Consider the following 18190-nt stretch of genomic DNA (forward strand, 5'->3'; position numbering starts at 1 on the left):
ACAATGAACATGAAACGTTCGGAATGGCTGCCATTAAAAAGCCATTATAATAAAAACTAATATTAAATAATATAAACATTCGTCGAAGAAATAAACACACTTGGGGGGCGAGGCGCCGCCAGCTCGAATGTTGAATGTTAAGTTAACAGAGGTAAGCAAACAGGTAGACCGCCCACCCACGTAGGTTAACAGAGGTCTGTTCGGTAACAGACTCCACTGGAAGCGCTCGTTTCGGAATCGAGTGTGCCACGAGCACGCACGAACGGGCCCGTTCGGAGTAACAGCTGTTCTGTCGGTGCCACTGGCCTTACCATGGCCCGCCATCAATGGCACGGCCCGGCCCCATCATCATCATCATCTTTATCATGGTCGGTCGTCATCGTTGATGTTAGACCCACAATTTTCCTGAGCGGCTTCAGTCGTTGCCTGTCAACAAAACGCTGCGAACGTGTCTGAAGAACCTGCTCCGCAAAATTAACTCAATAATATTAAAAGTCGAACGCGAAATAAATTTGAATTTAATTGAATTGAAGAATTTCCACCCAAAGTCCTCCAAAGTGTTGTGTTCGAAGAAAGTGCTGAAGAAACAAACCAGATGCCCAACATGGCAACGAGCTTTTAAATATTCCATAAAATCGTTTCGAATTTTATTCATAAAAACGGTCAAAGGTGTTTTCTTAGACATAAAACATAACAAACTCCACAGAAACTCAATTTTCACAAGGTAAATATTATTTTTGCAATATCATTGCATAAATCTCCCTTACAATGAACTCGCCCCATAAAACTGCTTTCAGTGCATAAACAAAAGAAATTGTTCCCCTAAGCCAGCGACAGGAACAAACCAACAGCAAAAAAAAAATAAGGGAAAACAGCAATGAAAAAAGTGTCAAATTTATGCGAAGCGGTAAAAGGCGACAGCCGGAAATTTATATGGCTTATGAGTCGAGTCGGAGTTGAGTTGAGTTGAGTTGAAAGATGGAAGGAAACCTTTCCATCTGTCCCCGCCAGAAACCTCGAAGATTTTTTATTTGCCTTCTCCAATGCTACAAGGAAATTTTAGGAAAGGGAAAGAGAGTCAGACATCCAAATTGTGGGAATTGTCTGTTTTTTTTGTGGGTGTCAACTTGTTTGTTCTTGTAATTGTGTTGTTAACATATTTTTTCCATGGGCTCGCCTTTTTTGCCTGCTCTTCCATTGGGCCTAATAAATTCTAGCATCCTCGAGGTTTTTACAACAGAAGTAATATTTGTAAAGTTATGGTAATCATGGGGGCAATACTTGTAGATGTAGAGGTTTCAACACACATTCTGTGTTATGTTTCAACTTTATTAAATTACTCATTACATAAAAAAGATAAGTTTGCCTGCAGATTTATGTTCAGTGTTTTCTTTACCAGAATTACACAGAAAGGTCTCTATTGTGTGCACATGGGAGTAGATTATTTATGTCAAATATTTTACATCATTATTCTGTTCTTTATGGACAAACTCGATATAAAAGTACATTTAATGTACTCATACAGCAGCGGGTACATTTTTCAATTTTTCAATTAATTTCTGTCTAAAATGCCTTGCCGGAAAAGTGTAAAATTGTAGTCGAATGACAGTTAACTATTATGGCAGGACATCAACCTTTATTACTCAGAAAGTTTATTAGATAAGGCACACTCGCACTTTTGGGGATGCTGCTCGTAAAAAATGCAAAGTGCCTCCTAGATAGCCATTAAAAGAGCAGTCCCTCAAACGTTAATGGAGTCGGATAATATCAATGAAATTTTGTAGGCAGCTTCCTAGGCATAAAAAAGTTAAAGAAATATTTAAAAACATTTAAAGTTGCGAAAAAGTTATCTTCAAAGTTAAAGACGTGAATTAGAATAAAGAAAGATTTAAAAAGATGAATAAATTCACCCTAAATCCAAGCATAAATTATTCCACTTAATCAAACAACCTTTCCTTTAACTGATTTGGTATATCAAATTTCACGCTCTGCCCGGCTTAAGCCACAAAATTTGTCCACAAAAAACTCGTATTAAATATTAAATCTGGTCCAACATTAAAGCATAAATGTGCCATGATTTCCGAGAAAGAAAAACGAAGCCTCAGAGTTCAGGCCAATTGGCCTTTTTGTTGCTTCTGTGCAGCTTTTGTCATAGCCCGTGGAAAGGGCAGGGCAGGACAGGGAGAGTGTAACATGCCAGCATATAAATGTCATTATTCCCACACATTCTCGTACTTAGTGCAGTGTGTCACATAACTTTAATTCCCATCAAGAGTCAAGAAGCAAATGTAACAATTAAATTTATTAAAATAGCCAAGTAAAGGCTTAAGAGATTTTCGACTCATTACAGTATTGCTTATAGCATAATGTCTTCTTTATGAAACGCACTGTAGCCAAATGCATTATGTAGGCAGCTGCCATATGTGTATTGGCAGGCTGAAGCTTTGCTTTGTGTGCCACCGAAATAGTTTGCTGAATTTGTCAAAGAGTCGGGGTGGGAAGACCTCCCAATGCTGCTCCTTCCCCTGTCCTGGCTCTTGGATTCACAGAATGAAATGCAGCATACTCGTCGTGTACGTACTTCCCGGGGCCCGCTGCCAAAATATTTCATTGTGAACCATTTTTGGAGGGTGTTGGTTGGCCCAGATGGAAATGCTGGGGGCAGCTCTCTCCCTCTCCGGTGCCACAATGAAGCAGCGAAACCTGAAAGACAAAAAGTTAAATTAATAAACAGCCAAAGGCAGAGAGAGAGAGAGAGAGAGAGAAGGAGAAGAGGAATAGAAATAGAGAGAGTGAGCGAAATAGACTTAATTTGTGAGAAATAGTTCTTGGTGTTTGGTTGAGGAGACCGCAAACTCAATGCAGATAATTAAATGTAATTACATAATGTGTTTGTATTTGGAGAACCTTCTCTGCTGTACGTGTACGTGACCGTGTCCGGTGTCCGTCTCTGGTGTCCAGTGTCTACTGTAGGGTGGTCTCTGGTGTATATTCCTGCACTTGCTGGCTGTACTTGTGTGCGTAATGACGTGCTTATTGCCACCAACAATAAATGCGAGTGTAGCCACACTCAAATAAGCACCAAACACCACAAAGCATGAGTCAAAGAAAACTTTGATAAGACTAAAAACGAATGCTCTGATGAGTGTGAGGGTGAAAATATATATCAGGGAAAGTTCCACTGATTTCTAAACAATCTCAACAGCAGTAATACTTCACAGGGGAGCGAGTGGAGGTCAGAAAGTTTATCAGATACAGAATTGCTCCTGAATGAAAGTGTAATTAAATTGCAACAAGCACATAAAACATGGGGGAAAAGTGCGGGAGTCGTACGAGTATCTCTCCCTGGGTGTCTGCATAAATATGTCTATATTGCGGCATAGTTGTGTGTTGCTTCTGTTATTTGATAAGAGCTTATGATGATGACGCGTACGTTGGCCAGGGGCGGGTGCCTGTCCCACACGGACAAACACTCAGTACTTTCTGTTCCATGCGGAGGAGTCAATAAAGTGTAATTAAATCGACATTGTTATCAGCACTAGACACACACACACACACACACACAGGGAGGAACACACAGAAGCACCACTGAAACAGTGACAGTATCTGTGTTTTGTTCAGTAATTTCAATACCAAATAATACTAGGAATTTAATAGATATTCGAAGTGTTAGATACCCATTGTTGCACTTCTCCAGAGGGAGTATTCTGCACCAACTATTTAGTTAGCCATTTGGCAGAAATTATCCAAGTAGAATATCAGCCCCAAGTGTAAGTGTTACATAAACATCGAACACCACAACATATCCTTTCGTTTTATGGTTTTCATCTAAGCGAGACATTCGCTTAGTTTCATTGTCGAATTTGGGTGCCGTTTTCCCTGTTTTCGATGGTGTTTTCCCTTGGTGTAATTGTTGTTATCGTTGGTGTGAAACAATTGAGCTGAAATAACATTATCAACCCCTCTACACTCGTATGATAGCACTCATGTGTGTGTGTGTGTGTGTGTGTGTGGGTGTGTTTTTCTGTGGCTGCTGTTAAAATAAATACAATTTGAAAATTTCTTTTTTGACCGTTTTTGGCGTTCTTCACACAACCTCATGGCCTGGCCTAATGGCCGCCCAACGGAAAGTGTGAGGGAAATTCCAATTGAAAATTGCAAATAGAATTCAATAGTGAAGAGCCCAAAGAAATGAAATAATCAAATTTGTTTTTACCTCGCGAATAAAATGTAGAAATCCTTGAGTGCAATGCAATTCAATTCAAATTCAAACAATCGAAAAAACCCCAAATAAAATTCAAATAAATTTCCCTCTCTGTGGAGCTCTTATAAATCTATTAAAAGTTTTTCCGTACCGCTAAAAAAAGCACACACAAAATTCCCTCGAGAAAGTTTTTATTTCAAAAAGGACTCGGCAGCAGATAATGAGCTCAAAAATTGAGCTAAAATGCAAAATGGAAAAGTTTCCGGGGCAAAGCCAAAGCTAAAATCAAATTAATTTCTCGGTGGATTCGTAAATCGACGAAATAAATTGTGGGGCCGTAGAAAAGTGGCCAAAAAATGTAGCAAAAGTTTCAGCTGAAGTGTTTTGGAGGCAGTTTTACGGGGAAACCTCCCAAATAGTTAGATGAAAGGCAAATAAAACCAGGGGCAGCAATCCTCTTTACCTCTCAGCACCTTTTCACATGAAGTCGGTCAAGTTGTGGCTCTTTATTCAAATTTAATTCTCAACCTTTTAAGTTGTTTATCATCGCCACTTGACCTGCCCCTGCCCCAGCACTTAAACTTCCATTCGCATTGCCACTCCTCCCCTTTTGTGGCTTCTTCGTCTTCTTTGATTTAAAATTGTTGGTCGGGGGCTTGTTGGGACCATTGAAATTTATCAAGTGCCATCTCTTGGCCTTTTTTCCCCGAACTCTTTTAATTGAAAATGCTGCCAAAGGTGCCTCCTGCTTCATCCCAAACTAGGGACTATAGCGCACACACAACAAAAAGGGTTAAATGAAATGTTAAGAGAGCCCAAAGATGCCCTAAATGAGATGAAATTAAATTAAAAGTTTCCATGAGCAGTGCACAAATAATTGATACATTCCAACCTGTAAAAGAGCCCGAGAAGAGAGGTACCAAAGAGTACACAGTGGGTTTATCCATGGCAATTTCCAATTCGATACTCTTTGAACATTTTCCCAATATTCTTTTCTGACTAAATACAAATTGAAGTGTTATTGAAAAGCACTTGACATGGCACTCCCACACACATTCACACCTGAAGGCTTCGATGAATACTCAAGCATTATTCACATTATTCACTTTGGCATAGGTATTATCTAACCTATAGGTGGGCCCTTGAATAATCCTTAAGCACCATTCGCCGGCCTTTAATTTTGCGGCTGACCGTTTCAATTGGACAGAGTGACGAAGACGAACCTCAATGACTGAGAGCACTTCAATTACATTTTGCAATTACCCCACACACATGCATACATGGGCTTTGTATGTTTTGGTGGCAACCACAAACGTACTCGTATCCCAAAAAAGAAGAAAAACCTTTTTGCTCTCTCTCTTGGAAAATGAAAATATCCTCTTGACTGGGGAGGCACCTCAGTGTTTGTGTGGGTCTCTCTCTTTACCCTTTTCAAGTCCACTTGCAGTGGGTCTCTGCTGCTGCTGCTGCTGCTGGTGCTTTCGTCCATTGCATAATTCAGTTGAGTTCATCTTGTTCTGCAGCTGTAGCTGCATCCTTCCCTTTACCCTCCCTCAGAGCAATCATACAGATTATACAGATTCAAACTCGGACATTGGCAGGCTCATCAACGATTGCTCAAGTTGCTTAGAGATATGTTTTTGGCACGCCTTCAATCACTACTACCTGCTCCCTCTCTCGCTATATGTCTCTATATCTGTGTGTGCAAATTTCATTGCCAAATGTCTAACCTCTTTAAGGCCTTAGGCTCTCTGGCACAATTTAATACTCGTCTGTGGGTGTGCCCTTTAAAAAATTGACACAATTGTCACCACCATAAAAGACCCAAAATGTCTGGCATTAGCCATTTCACTGGCCCTGTCATTTCAATTAGGATTGCGACAAAATTTTGTTGGCTTGCCACGTCATTGGGTCATGCCCAAGGGCCATGCCTCATGCAAATTTCCCCGAATTTACTTGCCACCCACACACATAGCCGAGCCGTTTGGTTATGTGGGCCTGTGTTATGTGTGAGTCCGTCAAAAAGGAGCTTAACATATGTATATGTTGATTTGAAAATATGGCAAAATCAGTTGCATAAACTTTAATGGTCATTTATGAAGCAACTAATCAGGGATTCTGTCAATGAAATATTCGGTGATTTTTAGCATATATATGCTTAAAATTCAAAGTAAAGTTCAAAGGGTTTTATCAGGCAAAAACCTCTTCAATAAATACTGCCCCACCTTTGGCCCCACAACTCCACAATAAATGGCCAAAAATTGCAAACGATGTTCACGAGTAAAGTGATTTACTTTGACACTTCCATCGAGCGCGTTTTTTCCACCCATTCAGCCATTCTGCCCAACAAAAGGGAAGCCCATTGGATGGTCCATTCAACCGATGGAAAACTTCAAAGTGCAACAAGTGTTTGGACGCAGAAAATTTATCGATTCCAGAACTTGCCCTCAGAGTGAATTACGACAAGTTTGGCTGCCACCCACCCACCAGAACAAGCTCCAGGAGTAGCATCCTTCTGGCTCTGGTCCCCACTCTTCTTTTTTACGGAGACAAATGCTGGAGAGAGATAAATGTCTGCAAGTTGTCAGCGCTGCCTTGCGCTTACATAGGTGGCACAAGTGGCACACGGCTGGCGCGGCGTCTCATGGTCATGGACTTGGGCATGGATGGTAGTCAAGGCCGGGTTGTCCGTGAGAGTGGGACTAAACTTTAATTGTGCAGTCGTGTGACTAATTGAAAAGTTTCAACTTGAATGACGAAAATAGGAAAAAACTTATCAGCCGGTAATAAAGCCCTGAGAAATTGCTGATGAAAGTTGATTGTCTTGTTGGCTCCCTGGCTGCTTCCGTTTTTATCGCCTGACAACCAGCAGAAAACCATATAGATAAAAACAATGGGGGGGCAACAAGCAAAACTATCGATTCCATTAAGTGATTTAGTGGGATTAATTATGCTCAAAATGTTCATGTGGATAGTTCTTGGCAACACTAATTGGAATTTGCAAACAACAAAAAGAAAGGCAAAGGCGCACGCAATAGCAAGGGATAGCTGAGAATTTTTGTGGATAGTTTTACTTAAGCGGGAAATAAGAGAAAAACAAGTGTATGTGATTATTTAACCATTACAAATCGATTAAGTGTATAAGGTAAGGTATCGTTGAATAGTAATTGAAGATTACACACAAAGGAAAATGTAGGTTTCAAGATTAATACTTTCACTTTTGAAAATCGATTAAATGCACTAAATAAATACATGTATCGCATATCTTAATAGAAATCCATCTGGTTTATTCCCATAACCATACTTATCACGCAGAACATATTTTTAGTATTAATTTGAAAAGTTCTTCATCACATCAAGAGCAAAAGTGAGTTCTTCGCGTGTTTATGGCCTTCGATCTCGCAGTATTTATGGGCGGAACATCCTACTCTACTCCGTTTGGGCTCTGTTTATGCCACAGTCATCATTTTTATGGGCTCATGTTTCACTTAGGCAAACATTTGAATGGTTTCTGGAGTCATAAATTTGGATATCAACTTCGTTAGGCTCGGTCATGCTCGAATATAAATATTTTGTGTATGTGTGTTTTTCTGTGACAATTTCAATGATCTGCATGTCTGGTTATAGTTTGCCCCCCGTCCCCCTACCTTTTCCCAATTTCGTGTTCCTATTGCTCGACCGTTGCTTTTTTTACGATGTTGGCCTTCCACTTTTGGCTTGTTTTTGCTCGAATGTTTTATTGGCGATACGATTTATGCGGACAGGACAGTGTCCGTTTATCGCACCGTCACGTCCTGTTACATGTTACATGCTCCATGTAGATACTCCCTGTAGCAGCAGAGTGGGAAGCGTGTCCATAAATTGATGTCAAACAATTCGTGGCTGTTTCTACATATTTTTACAGCAAGTCAATGGTGGGAAAATAAAGGAAAGGCATTTTAGTACGTACATTTTATTGTTTTCCCCTCTCCCTACTCTGTCTCTGTGTCTGTCTATGAGTTCAAATATATTATTTGTATTTACCCTTAAACACGCAGGGTGTTCCATTAAATTTTACATTAAATCAGATAAAATTCTCTACCATAAAATTGCTTTAGAGCACTGAATGCCTCGACCTTTCATATGCCATCTTTCTGCGCCTTCCTTTATGCCGAATGTAAAGTAAGACATTTGCTATGCGATTTAAGCTGTCATTCGCATGGAAATTTTGCCCCCCACTCATTCGCTTCTTAGGCGCATAAATTGCTAGAACAAGGCTCTTAAAGGGCAAATTTATTTTAAATTACGAGTACGAGCATTTCAGTGGTTTTGCCTCACTTTTGTTTGAGTGCTTTGCGGCCATTAGTTCCGTGGCACAATTCTGCTCACGCACGGAGGAGCCATGGCGGAGCCATTAGGTGGAGGATGAATATGAAAATCAAGACCGAATCCCGCAAGCAAATAAGCCCCCAAGGCAGTGGATGAGGGACCCAGACCCAGACCCAGACCCAAATCCAGTAAGCAGTCTGAGTCCCAGGTCTAGGTCTGCTGCTCTCGCCCTCGCTCCTTCTCTCCAAAGCTCTTTTTAAATGCAACACGCGCCTTTTTGCGGCTCTCTCACTCTTTCTCTCTCTCTCTCTCTCTCTCTCCCCATCTCTTTCGTGTCCCTGTGGTAGCTTTGTCTTTGGCCAGACACTGATTTCATTTGATTTTGCTGTTGCTCTTTTTGTTATACTCTCACTTCGTGGCTGAAATTAATTTATTGTCTAACTGCTGATGGGAAGAGAGAACGCAGGGAAGGTGCCGAAACGGGAGGCAGACTCCTCCATGGGCGTGACACGTTGTTGACGCCGTAACATTAAATGTTGCTGAAAGCGCGCGTGGCACATTTTTCTTCCCCGCTATAAAGGCAGCTACAGCCATACAACAAAACTGTTTTTAATCGATAAACTTGTGTGGGTTTTTCGGCGACGGCGGCGGCGTCGCTAGGGGCATAAATCAAGCTATAGAGATAACAAAAAAATTCTTCACTCACCTTCTGATATGCAACAGAGTTGCCATTAAATGGGGGACAACAAAAAAATAGCCCAAAAAGGAAAATGGAAAATGTAGCATACAAAATCGACTTTTAAACGTTAAGCACGAAATTTTCCATCTCTTGTATTTTTGAAAGGTTTTTGGGCAGACTTTTGGGAAAAGAATTGGGTATTTAAGGCTGTGAGTTAGAGGAAAAAGCTTTGAAAGGAAGGAATATTTATTGAAAAAATATTTGCCAATAAATCCTGAAGTAAATTTATTTAGAAGTTGAATGGAAACTAATTAAGAACATTTGTTGTAATGTTGTAAAAATATGTTATATTTTTAGCTTATTTTATTTAAGTTACTCCAATTAATGGCAGCTCTCTTTCGTATCAGAACGAGAGTAAATTTGTTTATATCTTGAAGAAAATGTGATTACCCGAACATTTTACGCAAAAGGGTACCAGAAGTTTCGACTCCTTGGAGTCAGTAGACTCTTCTGCCTTCGATTGGCCACACACACATGTATCTAGGTACACCTGTAAAATCTGTAATTCTGGGAAATGGATGCTCCAGGGCCCCATGGCAAGTGGCAACCTCTCAACAATCCAAGCAACGAATTTTCCATAGTGAAGCTTGTGTACTTTTGTCTTAGTCTCTTCGTATCTTCGTCCCTTTGTTTCAGTTTATTTTGTTTTGGTTTTTCTCGTTTGTATTTTGCTAAACTGTCGCTTGTGTCTCTTTTCGCTTTGGCTCTCTGGCGCTGGCTTTCATTCCTTTTCTCTTTTCTCTTTTCTTAAATATAAATAATAAATTATATATTTCAATCTTCCTCTCTGGGGGGCATCCCAAAGCAAAGGAAATTTTTCACTTTAACTGACTTTAAAGGAAGACAAATTTTGAGGCTGCATTTTGCGGCAGCTTCGAAGTGATGTATGAGCTTGAGGGTCTGGTGCTGAGGCCTATAAAATATATTTGCTGTCCTGGCTAAGTAGAAGATTGATATTATTCGCTTTTCATTTTCGCTGAGATTTGCATAACAGAGGACCAGGGAAAGTCCTGCAATGTGGTGCCTATTTTTAGTCTTATTCCGGCTGGTCTCTATCCCGGACTCTGTCTATCGGCAGCGGCTTATTTATGCGCGCATGTCGGCGTTAAATTGGATAATGGAAATTGGATTCGAGCCGGAGTTTCGGCATAAACGAAAACTCACTTCGGATTGGGCCACACACTCAGGTGGGAGCTTTCTGTGTGTGTGTGTGGCCGAGGCAGTGGCACTTGACTTGATTACGTCGCAAGCAGGGACAAAGGCAGACACACGTGTGTGGCAGAAGGCAACACAAACACCTGTTGAGATTAGAGGGACTAGACAACGGGGGACACGAGCACGGAGGACATCTGATACTCGCACTCGACAAAGTCGCCTTATTAATATTAATGAGCAAATGGTTGGGGGCTGGCATCATCGATGGCTGGTAACGTCATTTACGATGTGCGAAAATAAATATTTAATTATTTATAAATCATGACCTGGCCACAGCGACAGTGACGTTGCCACATGCTGCCAACGAGCGTCGAGAGGAAAACGTGAGGATGTCGCCGCTGCACGGATGAGCACATAATTTATCCAGAATCCAGGGTCGATCCCACCATCAGGGCTGCGTACGGGGCAAAGTGTAAATACATAAATAATGGCAAACATATTTCGCCAGCCTTCAGGTGTGAGCCGACACCCACAGGGGAAAAGTTATTAGAAAAAGAAACAATGTGAGCGAAAAGATTGGGAAGAGAACGTGCAGGAAGGACCGTACATTAAACGTGGAATCTGTTATATATGTACAGTCACCTCATTAAGGTGTAACGAGAGGATAATACACAATTAAGGACTTAAACACGCCCATTTGAAAGCTAAAAATTAAATAAATTTGAACTCATAGATGTGAAGCATAAACGACACCAGCCATGGCCTTGACTAGCAGAAATCTGCTGTCAATAGAGCAATTGAAAGCAATAAACCAACATTCATTTATGTAGATAAACACATAGAATAAGCATATAAATGTCAGCAAAACTCCGCTTATTGATTGAATTATTGAATACCGATTTTAATCACATTTTCATCCATGAAATGCATTCAAGTTGGAAGCTTGCCCAATGCATGGTACATATGAGAACACTCGCACTAGTCAGCCAATGCCAATCGTACTGATTTGCTCCATAACCAAATGGGAATATGATTTGACTCTGCTTCTGCCTCTGCCTCTGCCTCTTCCTCTAGCCCCGTGAAATGTGAACTATTTTCGTGCATTTACCAATTAAATTGGTTGACATAAGCCGATTTGGCGTTTACGTACATTTGATGGGGTTCATATGGGTTGCTTGCACAACAGATCGAATATAATTTTTAATTAACCAAATGGCAATCCAACCAACGGAAAATCAATCAGTTTAGCCTACTCTCTGGGCTGTATGCATGCGAAATTAGTCAAGCAAACTCGGGGCAAACAAATCAACTGAAAGGTGAATCTCATTCTCTTTCAGAGCGTTGGAAGTGAAAATTGATGCCAAAGAGAAGAAGCTGAATGGAGGGGAGGACAAGAGCAGACTCTATGCATGACAATGACTTTGGCCAATGAGTGTGAAAGATAACAGCGCCAAGTTTTGCATGGAAAAACAGGCGCTAGTCTCTGCTCAGGTAAACAAAGGCGCTGGCAAACAAAAGAAAATTCGTTGCGAATTGAACAAAGTTTTCCATGGAAAATTTCTTTTTCTTTGGTGCATCTATTTAAAGCTTTAAAACCCCACAATATTCCCTTGTTAAAGTCGCTAGAGTTCTCCGGTGGAGCATCATTGCCAATTATAGTTTCTTCAGTCAACCATTCATAAAGCGAAATTGACCTTTTTTGGTGTCTCGAATTCATTGGAAAGGCGACAACACACATGAATCTTCTACTCGAACGGCCAGATCGGTAGTCGGTAGTCAAGCGTTTTATGACCTTTTATTGAGATTTCGGTCCGGCAGAGCAGAGAGCTGAATGTTAGGTGCCGTCATCGTCAATGGCAACATGTTTGCCAATTGATTGCTGGCCTTGTTTGTCCTGGCCTGAAGCCGAACATTGAAGCGAACTTGGACAGGCACTGTTCTGAAATTGGCTGGCAGGCAGCTTGGTAGACTGGCAGACTGGCAGATTGCTCCTGGCATAATTATCGGGATATCTGTCTGACTAATCAAGGTGTAGGCCGTACAAAAGGCAGCCACTGTGTTGGTGGCAATTATGATGTGGCTGCTCCATATATCGCTACCCAATTAAGTGGGAGTCATGGCTATGAGGAGTGTTGTCTGGGTGGGAGTGACTTAAGCTTAAACCCGAGCCGTGCGTAGGTCATTAGGAACAGCAGCAGTTGTTTTCGTTTTTGTTATTGCTGTTGCTTGGAGCCATAAATTCGGTGGCAATTCATGTAGTTTATCCAACTAGGATTACGCCAATTAATTAATCAGAGGAAATTCTATCTGCGTGTGGTCGTCTTGGAGGAGTAAAGTGTCACCCCACGGCCCAGCCCACAGGCTATTTCCGACATGACCTACCAAAATTCCACTTGGCCTTGGCATGTCCTTTCCCGGCATATAAGTTTTCTCTTTGCCCCAAAAACTTGACTTGACTTGACTTCTCTTCCCATTGGTTTCTTTGAAAAGTTTACGGCTTTCGTCGGATTGTTTTGTTTTGTATATGTTTTGTGGGCTAAAACTCTACGCTGCCCTTCCTGGCATATGGAGGAGAGACTCCTACGACTTCTGGCAGTGTATTTCCCAGGGAAAGATAACTGCAAGCGGTACGATACAATTTTCCTATTAATTATTGTACAAAAGACTTCTTTTAGCCATGACAAGTGCACGGAAATTGTTGGAGATTTCTATTATATTTTCAATTCATTTCGTGAGTTTCTTTTAGAAATATATTTTTCAATATTGTTTGACACATTTTCATTGCTATTCATTGCTTTTATTTCTCTGTCCATGATGAGTCATTTGAAATGCATTTTAATTATAGTCTTTCTGCCTTTGGCACTACAAATAGATTGGGTTTTATACTATAAACGAAGAGGACTAAGCTACACTTCAGTTTTTGCTCCCCCCGGGCCCCTTGCCCTGCCTTCGCCATGTCCAAGTTAATTGCTTGTTGTTGCTAATATTGTTGGCATTGTTTTCCTGTTTTCTTTCCTTCTTTCTTTTTTCTTTACTTTCGCTGGCATTCTCGAGTTGCCATTCATTTTTCACTTGCCAGATAGAAAATCATTTTTTTTCGTACGCTCGCGAGCAGAGAAGGAAGCAAACACAAACTCGAGGCAAACGGAGCAAAATTTCATATAGTTGATTGCATTGTTCTCTGCTGGAAGTTGTCAGGGACACAGCTTACACCCAGGAGACTGGAAGACCCTGGCCTAATGGCAGCACAAGCGTGGAGTAATCTACATTAGCGAGTGCTGACTGTAGCGCTGCCTGAGAAATACTGATACCCTGCGCTCAATATTGTCGGTAAATAATGCGCTCGCTTGTTAGGAGCAGCTGCCGGCAGACGGGCCCAGCCATATCTCCTGGCTAATAATAAGGGGGATCCACCAGCCGCCATCCACCAGCCACTAGCCCACTAATCAATCTCGCATTTCTTTATACTACCATTGCAGCAGCAGCCAGCAGCCAGCAGCCACTAGCCAACAGCCAACAGCCACCAGCAGCAACAACTGCAAAGAAGAACAGGAACCATGTGACGGACGGACGGGCGTGGCACACATAAAGTATGGAAAACATATCAAAACATTTGCGATTCAGCAGCTGGTTCAGGCATCCACAAATAGGCTGACAACCAGGGCATAGGAAATTACCCGACTAGAAGTGGTGCAGGCCACTAAAGCCAACATGAAAGGACATTCGAGACCGAATGGGGCAGCTGCTGACCGCAGTGGCAGCCGCAACGTGGACAGCGACAACAGCCATGTCCATGTCCATGTACACGTCCAGTGCCCAGAGCATCGCAGGGGCATTCTGTTATTTGTGCTGACAGCGCTGACACTAACGAGCTTAATAACGCCCACAGAGCAGTTGACAGTGGCGCCAAATGGAACCTCACAGCAGCAGCAGCAGCAACAACTGGAACAGCAACAGCAACTGGAACTGGAAGTGGAAGTGCAACTGCAACAGCAATTGCAACTGGAGCTGGAGTACAAGCACATGAATGGCAATCTGGTGGCAGCAGTTGACTTCAATGGCACACTGGCACCGGGACGGGCACCACTGACGCCCCACCAGCATCGCAATACCAGCGTAGGGGGGCATTTTCCGGGTGGTGCCATCGATTGCAGCAAAAGCGGCGGCAACGGAAACTTTATACTGAAACTCATTGCAATGATACTGTATGCGATGGTGTGCATCGTTGGACTCTTTGGCAACACTCTGGTGATCTATGTGGTGATGCGATTCTCCAAGATGCAAACGGTGACGAATATTTACATACTTAATCTGGCCATTGCGGATGAGTTCTTCCTGATTGGGATACCCATTCTGATATACACGATGCAGGTGGGCAACTGGTCGTTCGGGGACTACATGTGCAAGGCGTACATGGTGAGCAGCTCCATCACATCGTTCACCTCTTCGATCTTCCTGCTGATCATGTCCGCCGATCGGTACATAGCTGTGTGCCATCCGATATCCTCGCCCCGCTACCGCACCCCGTTCGTGTCGAAGCTGGTGTCGGCCTTCGCCTGGATGACCTCAGTGCTGCTGATGCTGCCCGTCATTCTGTTTGCCAGCACCGTGCCGGCCGAGAATGGGCTGCTGAGCTGCAACATCGAGTGGCCGGACACGCAGAACCTGGACTCGGACTCCACGTTCATACTCTACTCGCTGGTGCTGGGCTTTGCCACGCCGCTGACCTTCATTCTGGTGTTCTACTGCCTCGTCATCCGGAAGCTACACACTGTGGGGCCCAAGCACAAGAGCAAGGAGAAGAAGCGATCCCACAGGAAGGTCACCAAGCTGGTGCTGACCGTCATCACGGTGTACATCATGTGCTGGCTGCCCCACTGGATCTCGCAGGTGGCGCTCATCAACTCGGTGCCGAATCCGTGCGGCGCCTCACGACTCGAGCTGGCCGTCTTCCTTGTCTGCGGCTGCCTCAGCTACTCGAACTCGGCCATGAACCCCATCCTGTACGCCTTCCTCAGCGACAACTTCAAGAAGAGCTTCATGAAGGCCTGCACCTGTGCGGCCCGCAAGGACGTCAATGCCCAGCTCCAGCTGGAGAACAGCTTCTTTCCCAAGTTTGGCAAGAGCCGGCAGTCGGAGCGACTAATCGGTGGTGGCAACAAAGCGTCCAAGGCCGCTGGCACGGCCAAGAAGCGGGCCCTGGCCGCAGCGCGGAACAACAATGCCCCGATGGCCACCACCACGACGACCACGACAACGGCGGGCACGGATGCAGTGACCTCTGTCCAGCCAGCTGTTCATTATGCTCCTCCTGCCGAGCCAACAGCGCCATCCTGCAGCGGCAATCTTGCCACACTCCTGGTGGTCAACGCCGAGACCAACAACTGTAAGCCGGCCGTCCTACACACGGACTTATAAGACCAGGCACAGGCCCAGGCCATGCCGCTGGAGACGGTTGTGTTTATAGCCAGAAGATGAGGGCAGGCCGACATCGGTGTGGGCGTGGTAGTGGAACTCGATAAAGATCTGGCCATGCAGTCAGAGGTTTTGCTTTAGTTTATGCGTTCATTCTCGACGGATATTGATATTTTATAGGGTTAAAGCAAAAGCGATGCGAAAACTGCGAGTGAAGCTGATTTGGCAAAAGATTATGACAGGGAATCGTTTATAAACTCATTTATGTTTCAGTATACAAAAAGAACTTGCCACCATCGAAATATTCTTCATAAAACTACTTCAAATCAGAGAACACAGAGATCAGAGAAGCAGTCACTATCGCATCGGTTTGCTGGCAGTCAGATAAGTATTTGGATAAGTTTGCGTGGATAATTTAAGTGTCGTTTTCCAATTTACATACTCTGCTAGAATAAGGTTAAAAATCTTTACAAATAAGTTGAAGAGTGGAGTGAAGGGCGGGTTGTGGAAAACGAGAGCGAGAAAGTGAAAGTGAAATAGTGGAAATACTTAGTGGAAAGTGACAAGTGCGGCAAGCCAAAGATTTGATCTTAGATATCAAGAAAAAGAACTGAGAAAAATGCGCCAAAAAAACCCATACCCAAAGCGGGAACCGAAAGAATTCCAGAAAGGCAAAAATAATTCCATTGGAAATAAAACGAACAAAAAGTATTCTCTGAAACAAGAAATCAAATAATAATAAAAAAAACCAAAATAACAAAAAAATAATCTTTTCAATTCGAATTAAATTGTAATGTGATTGTAAAATAAAAAGGAAATTGAAATGGCGAAAATGTGAAGCACACAATGTGGAAAATGTTGCATTACAATACATGACGATACTCTCTAATGAAGCCTAATTACCCGAGTGCATTTTAATTGACACTGAAACTACATAAATGTTTGAATAGGGGCTGCTGGGACTAACATTAACTCAGTGCAGGCGCTTTCAATAATCGACTTAAATGAATACACAAATGTAAACAATAGATACAATAAATAGTATTGAATCAGTCTCGGATAGATTCACACACACACAAAGTTTGTCTCTCTTGAATGTTTTTAAAACAACACAAAATATATTAGTAATCTAAAGGCCAGAATTTATCATTGACTTGGATATTGTTAGCCATTCGAATTGTAAGCCATGGCTGAAATAATCTTTGGGCTTTTCTGCCCCTCCCCTACCAATGTACACGAATGTTTGTACTTTTGAAAACAAACACACACACAAAAACCTAGGCTAATCAGTGTTTTATATTAAATTATGATAAAAACATACACATACATTTATTAATTGTCCACGAAAACTAAAGCTACAGGTAAAGAAAAAATGTGAAGAACACAAAAAGATAAATACATATACACACATCTGTGTGGATACAATTTTCAATTTTAAGTGTAACTTAATTGAAGGCAAAACAAATGTTGCTAAAAATACATTAGGTGGTATTTGAGTGCTTCAAAATCAAAACAAAACGATGATCGAATTAAATAAACATAATTTTAAATGGATTCTCAAAGCGGGTCATCTTTTTTTTGTCTACTTATACCTTTTTTTTGATATTGTATGTACAACTATTTCAATTATATTGATTTAATAGTGCATTTAGGAGCCATTTATGACGTGGCTTACCAGTAAAAAGTGAGGAAACATATAAACAACAGGAAAATTTGTCGAGACAGAAACAAGAAAACATTTTTCATGCTTCAGCCAACCATTCACAACATCCGCAGGATGGGGCTGGGTTGGAAAATTTGACAGAAAAATGCAACGGAAAAACTGGAGAACATATAATGAAAGCTAAACACAAATGGCAACCGTATTTGGGGCATGGGATTATCTCAAAGAAGTGACAATTGCAGTTACATAGTAAGAGACGACCCCGAGGACAATGACATTAGAGGGCAGACTTTAAATCCAGTTGACCAACGAAAAACCAGGGAAGTGCTTTCTAGTGAGTCGTATTCCTACTCGATTTCATTCGCACTTAAAGCACAACTTGGTTGAGGGGCATATTGATTGTCTGAGGAAGTGCGGGCGAAAATTATGGGCACCGCTCCTGCATGCTGATGCACTTCGCCATATGCCAGGGAGCTTTGAGATTTTTAATGGGAAAGTGCAGACGAGGACGCGGATGAGGACGCGGCATACGCATCCCTCCATCCTCCATCAAGTTGAAGTTTAAGGTCAGACCAGAGCAATGCAGAAAAGAGCAGAGAAGGCACTTAGAAGTCCGTGTACGTGTGCAGGACGGGCCGAGGCGGACAACTTATGGCCATATTGATGGAAAAAACTCAGCTGTCAGTTGAATTATGAATACAGTTTG

The 18190-nt window shown here is 42.2% G+C and overlaps 1 protein-coding gene across 1 annotated transcript; it reads left to right on the top strand.

Annotated features, from left to right (window-relative positions):
• Positions 1-407: 407 nt before the first annotated feature.
• LOC117579751 (somatostatin receptor type 2) lies at positions 408-16573 on the top strand. The gene is made up of 2 exons (XM_034265772.1): positions 408-724; positions 13886-16573. Exon 2 carries the CDS (start codon positions 14118-14120, stop codon positions 15822-15824), a length of 1707 nt encoding a protein of 568 aa, XP_034121663.1. The 5' UTR covers positions 408-724; positions 13886-14117; the 3' UTR covers positions 15825-16573.
• Positions 16574-18190: the final 1617 nt, after the last annotated feature.

This window comes from Drosophila guanche, unplaced genomic scaffold (genome assembly GCF_900245975.1).
Source record: "Drosophila guanche unplaced genomic scaffold, DGUA_6, whole genome shotgun sequence".
NCBI classification, from domain to species: domain Eukaryota; kingdom Metazoa; phylum Arthropoda; class Insecta; order Diptera; family Drosophilidae; genus Drosophila; species Drosophila guanche.

Coding starts and splice junctions, on each gene's coding strand:
- LOC117579751 (XM_034265772.1), top strand. CDS start 14,118: ATGAAAGGACATTCGAGACCGAATGGGGCAGCTGCTGACCGCAGTGGC.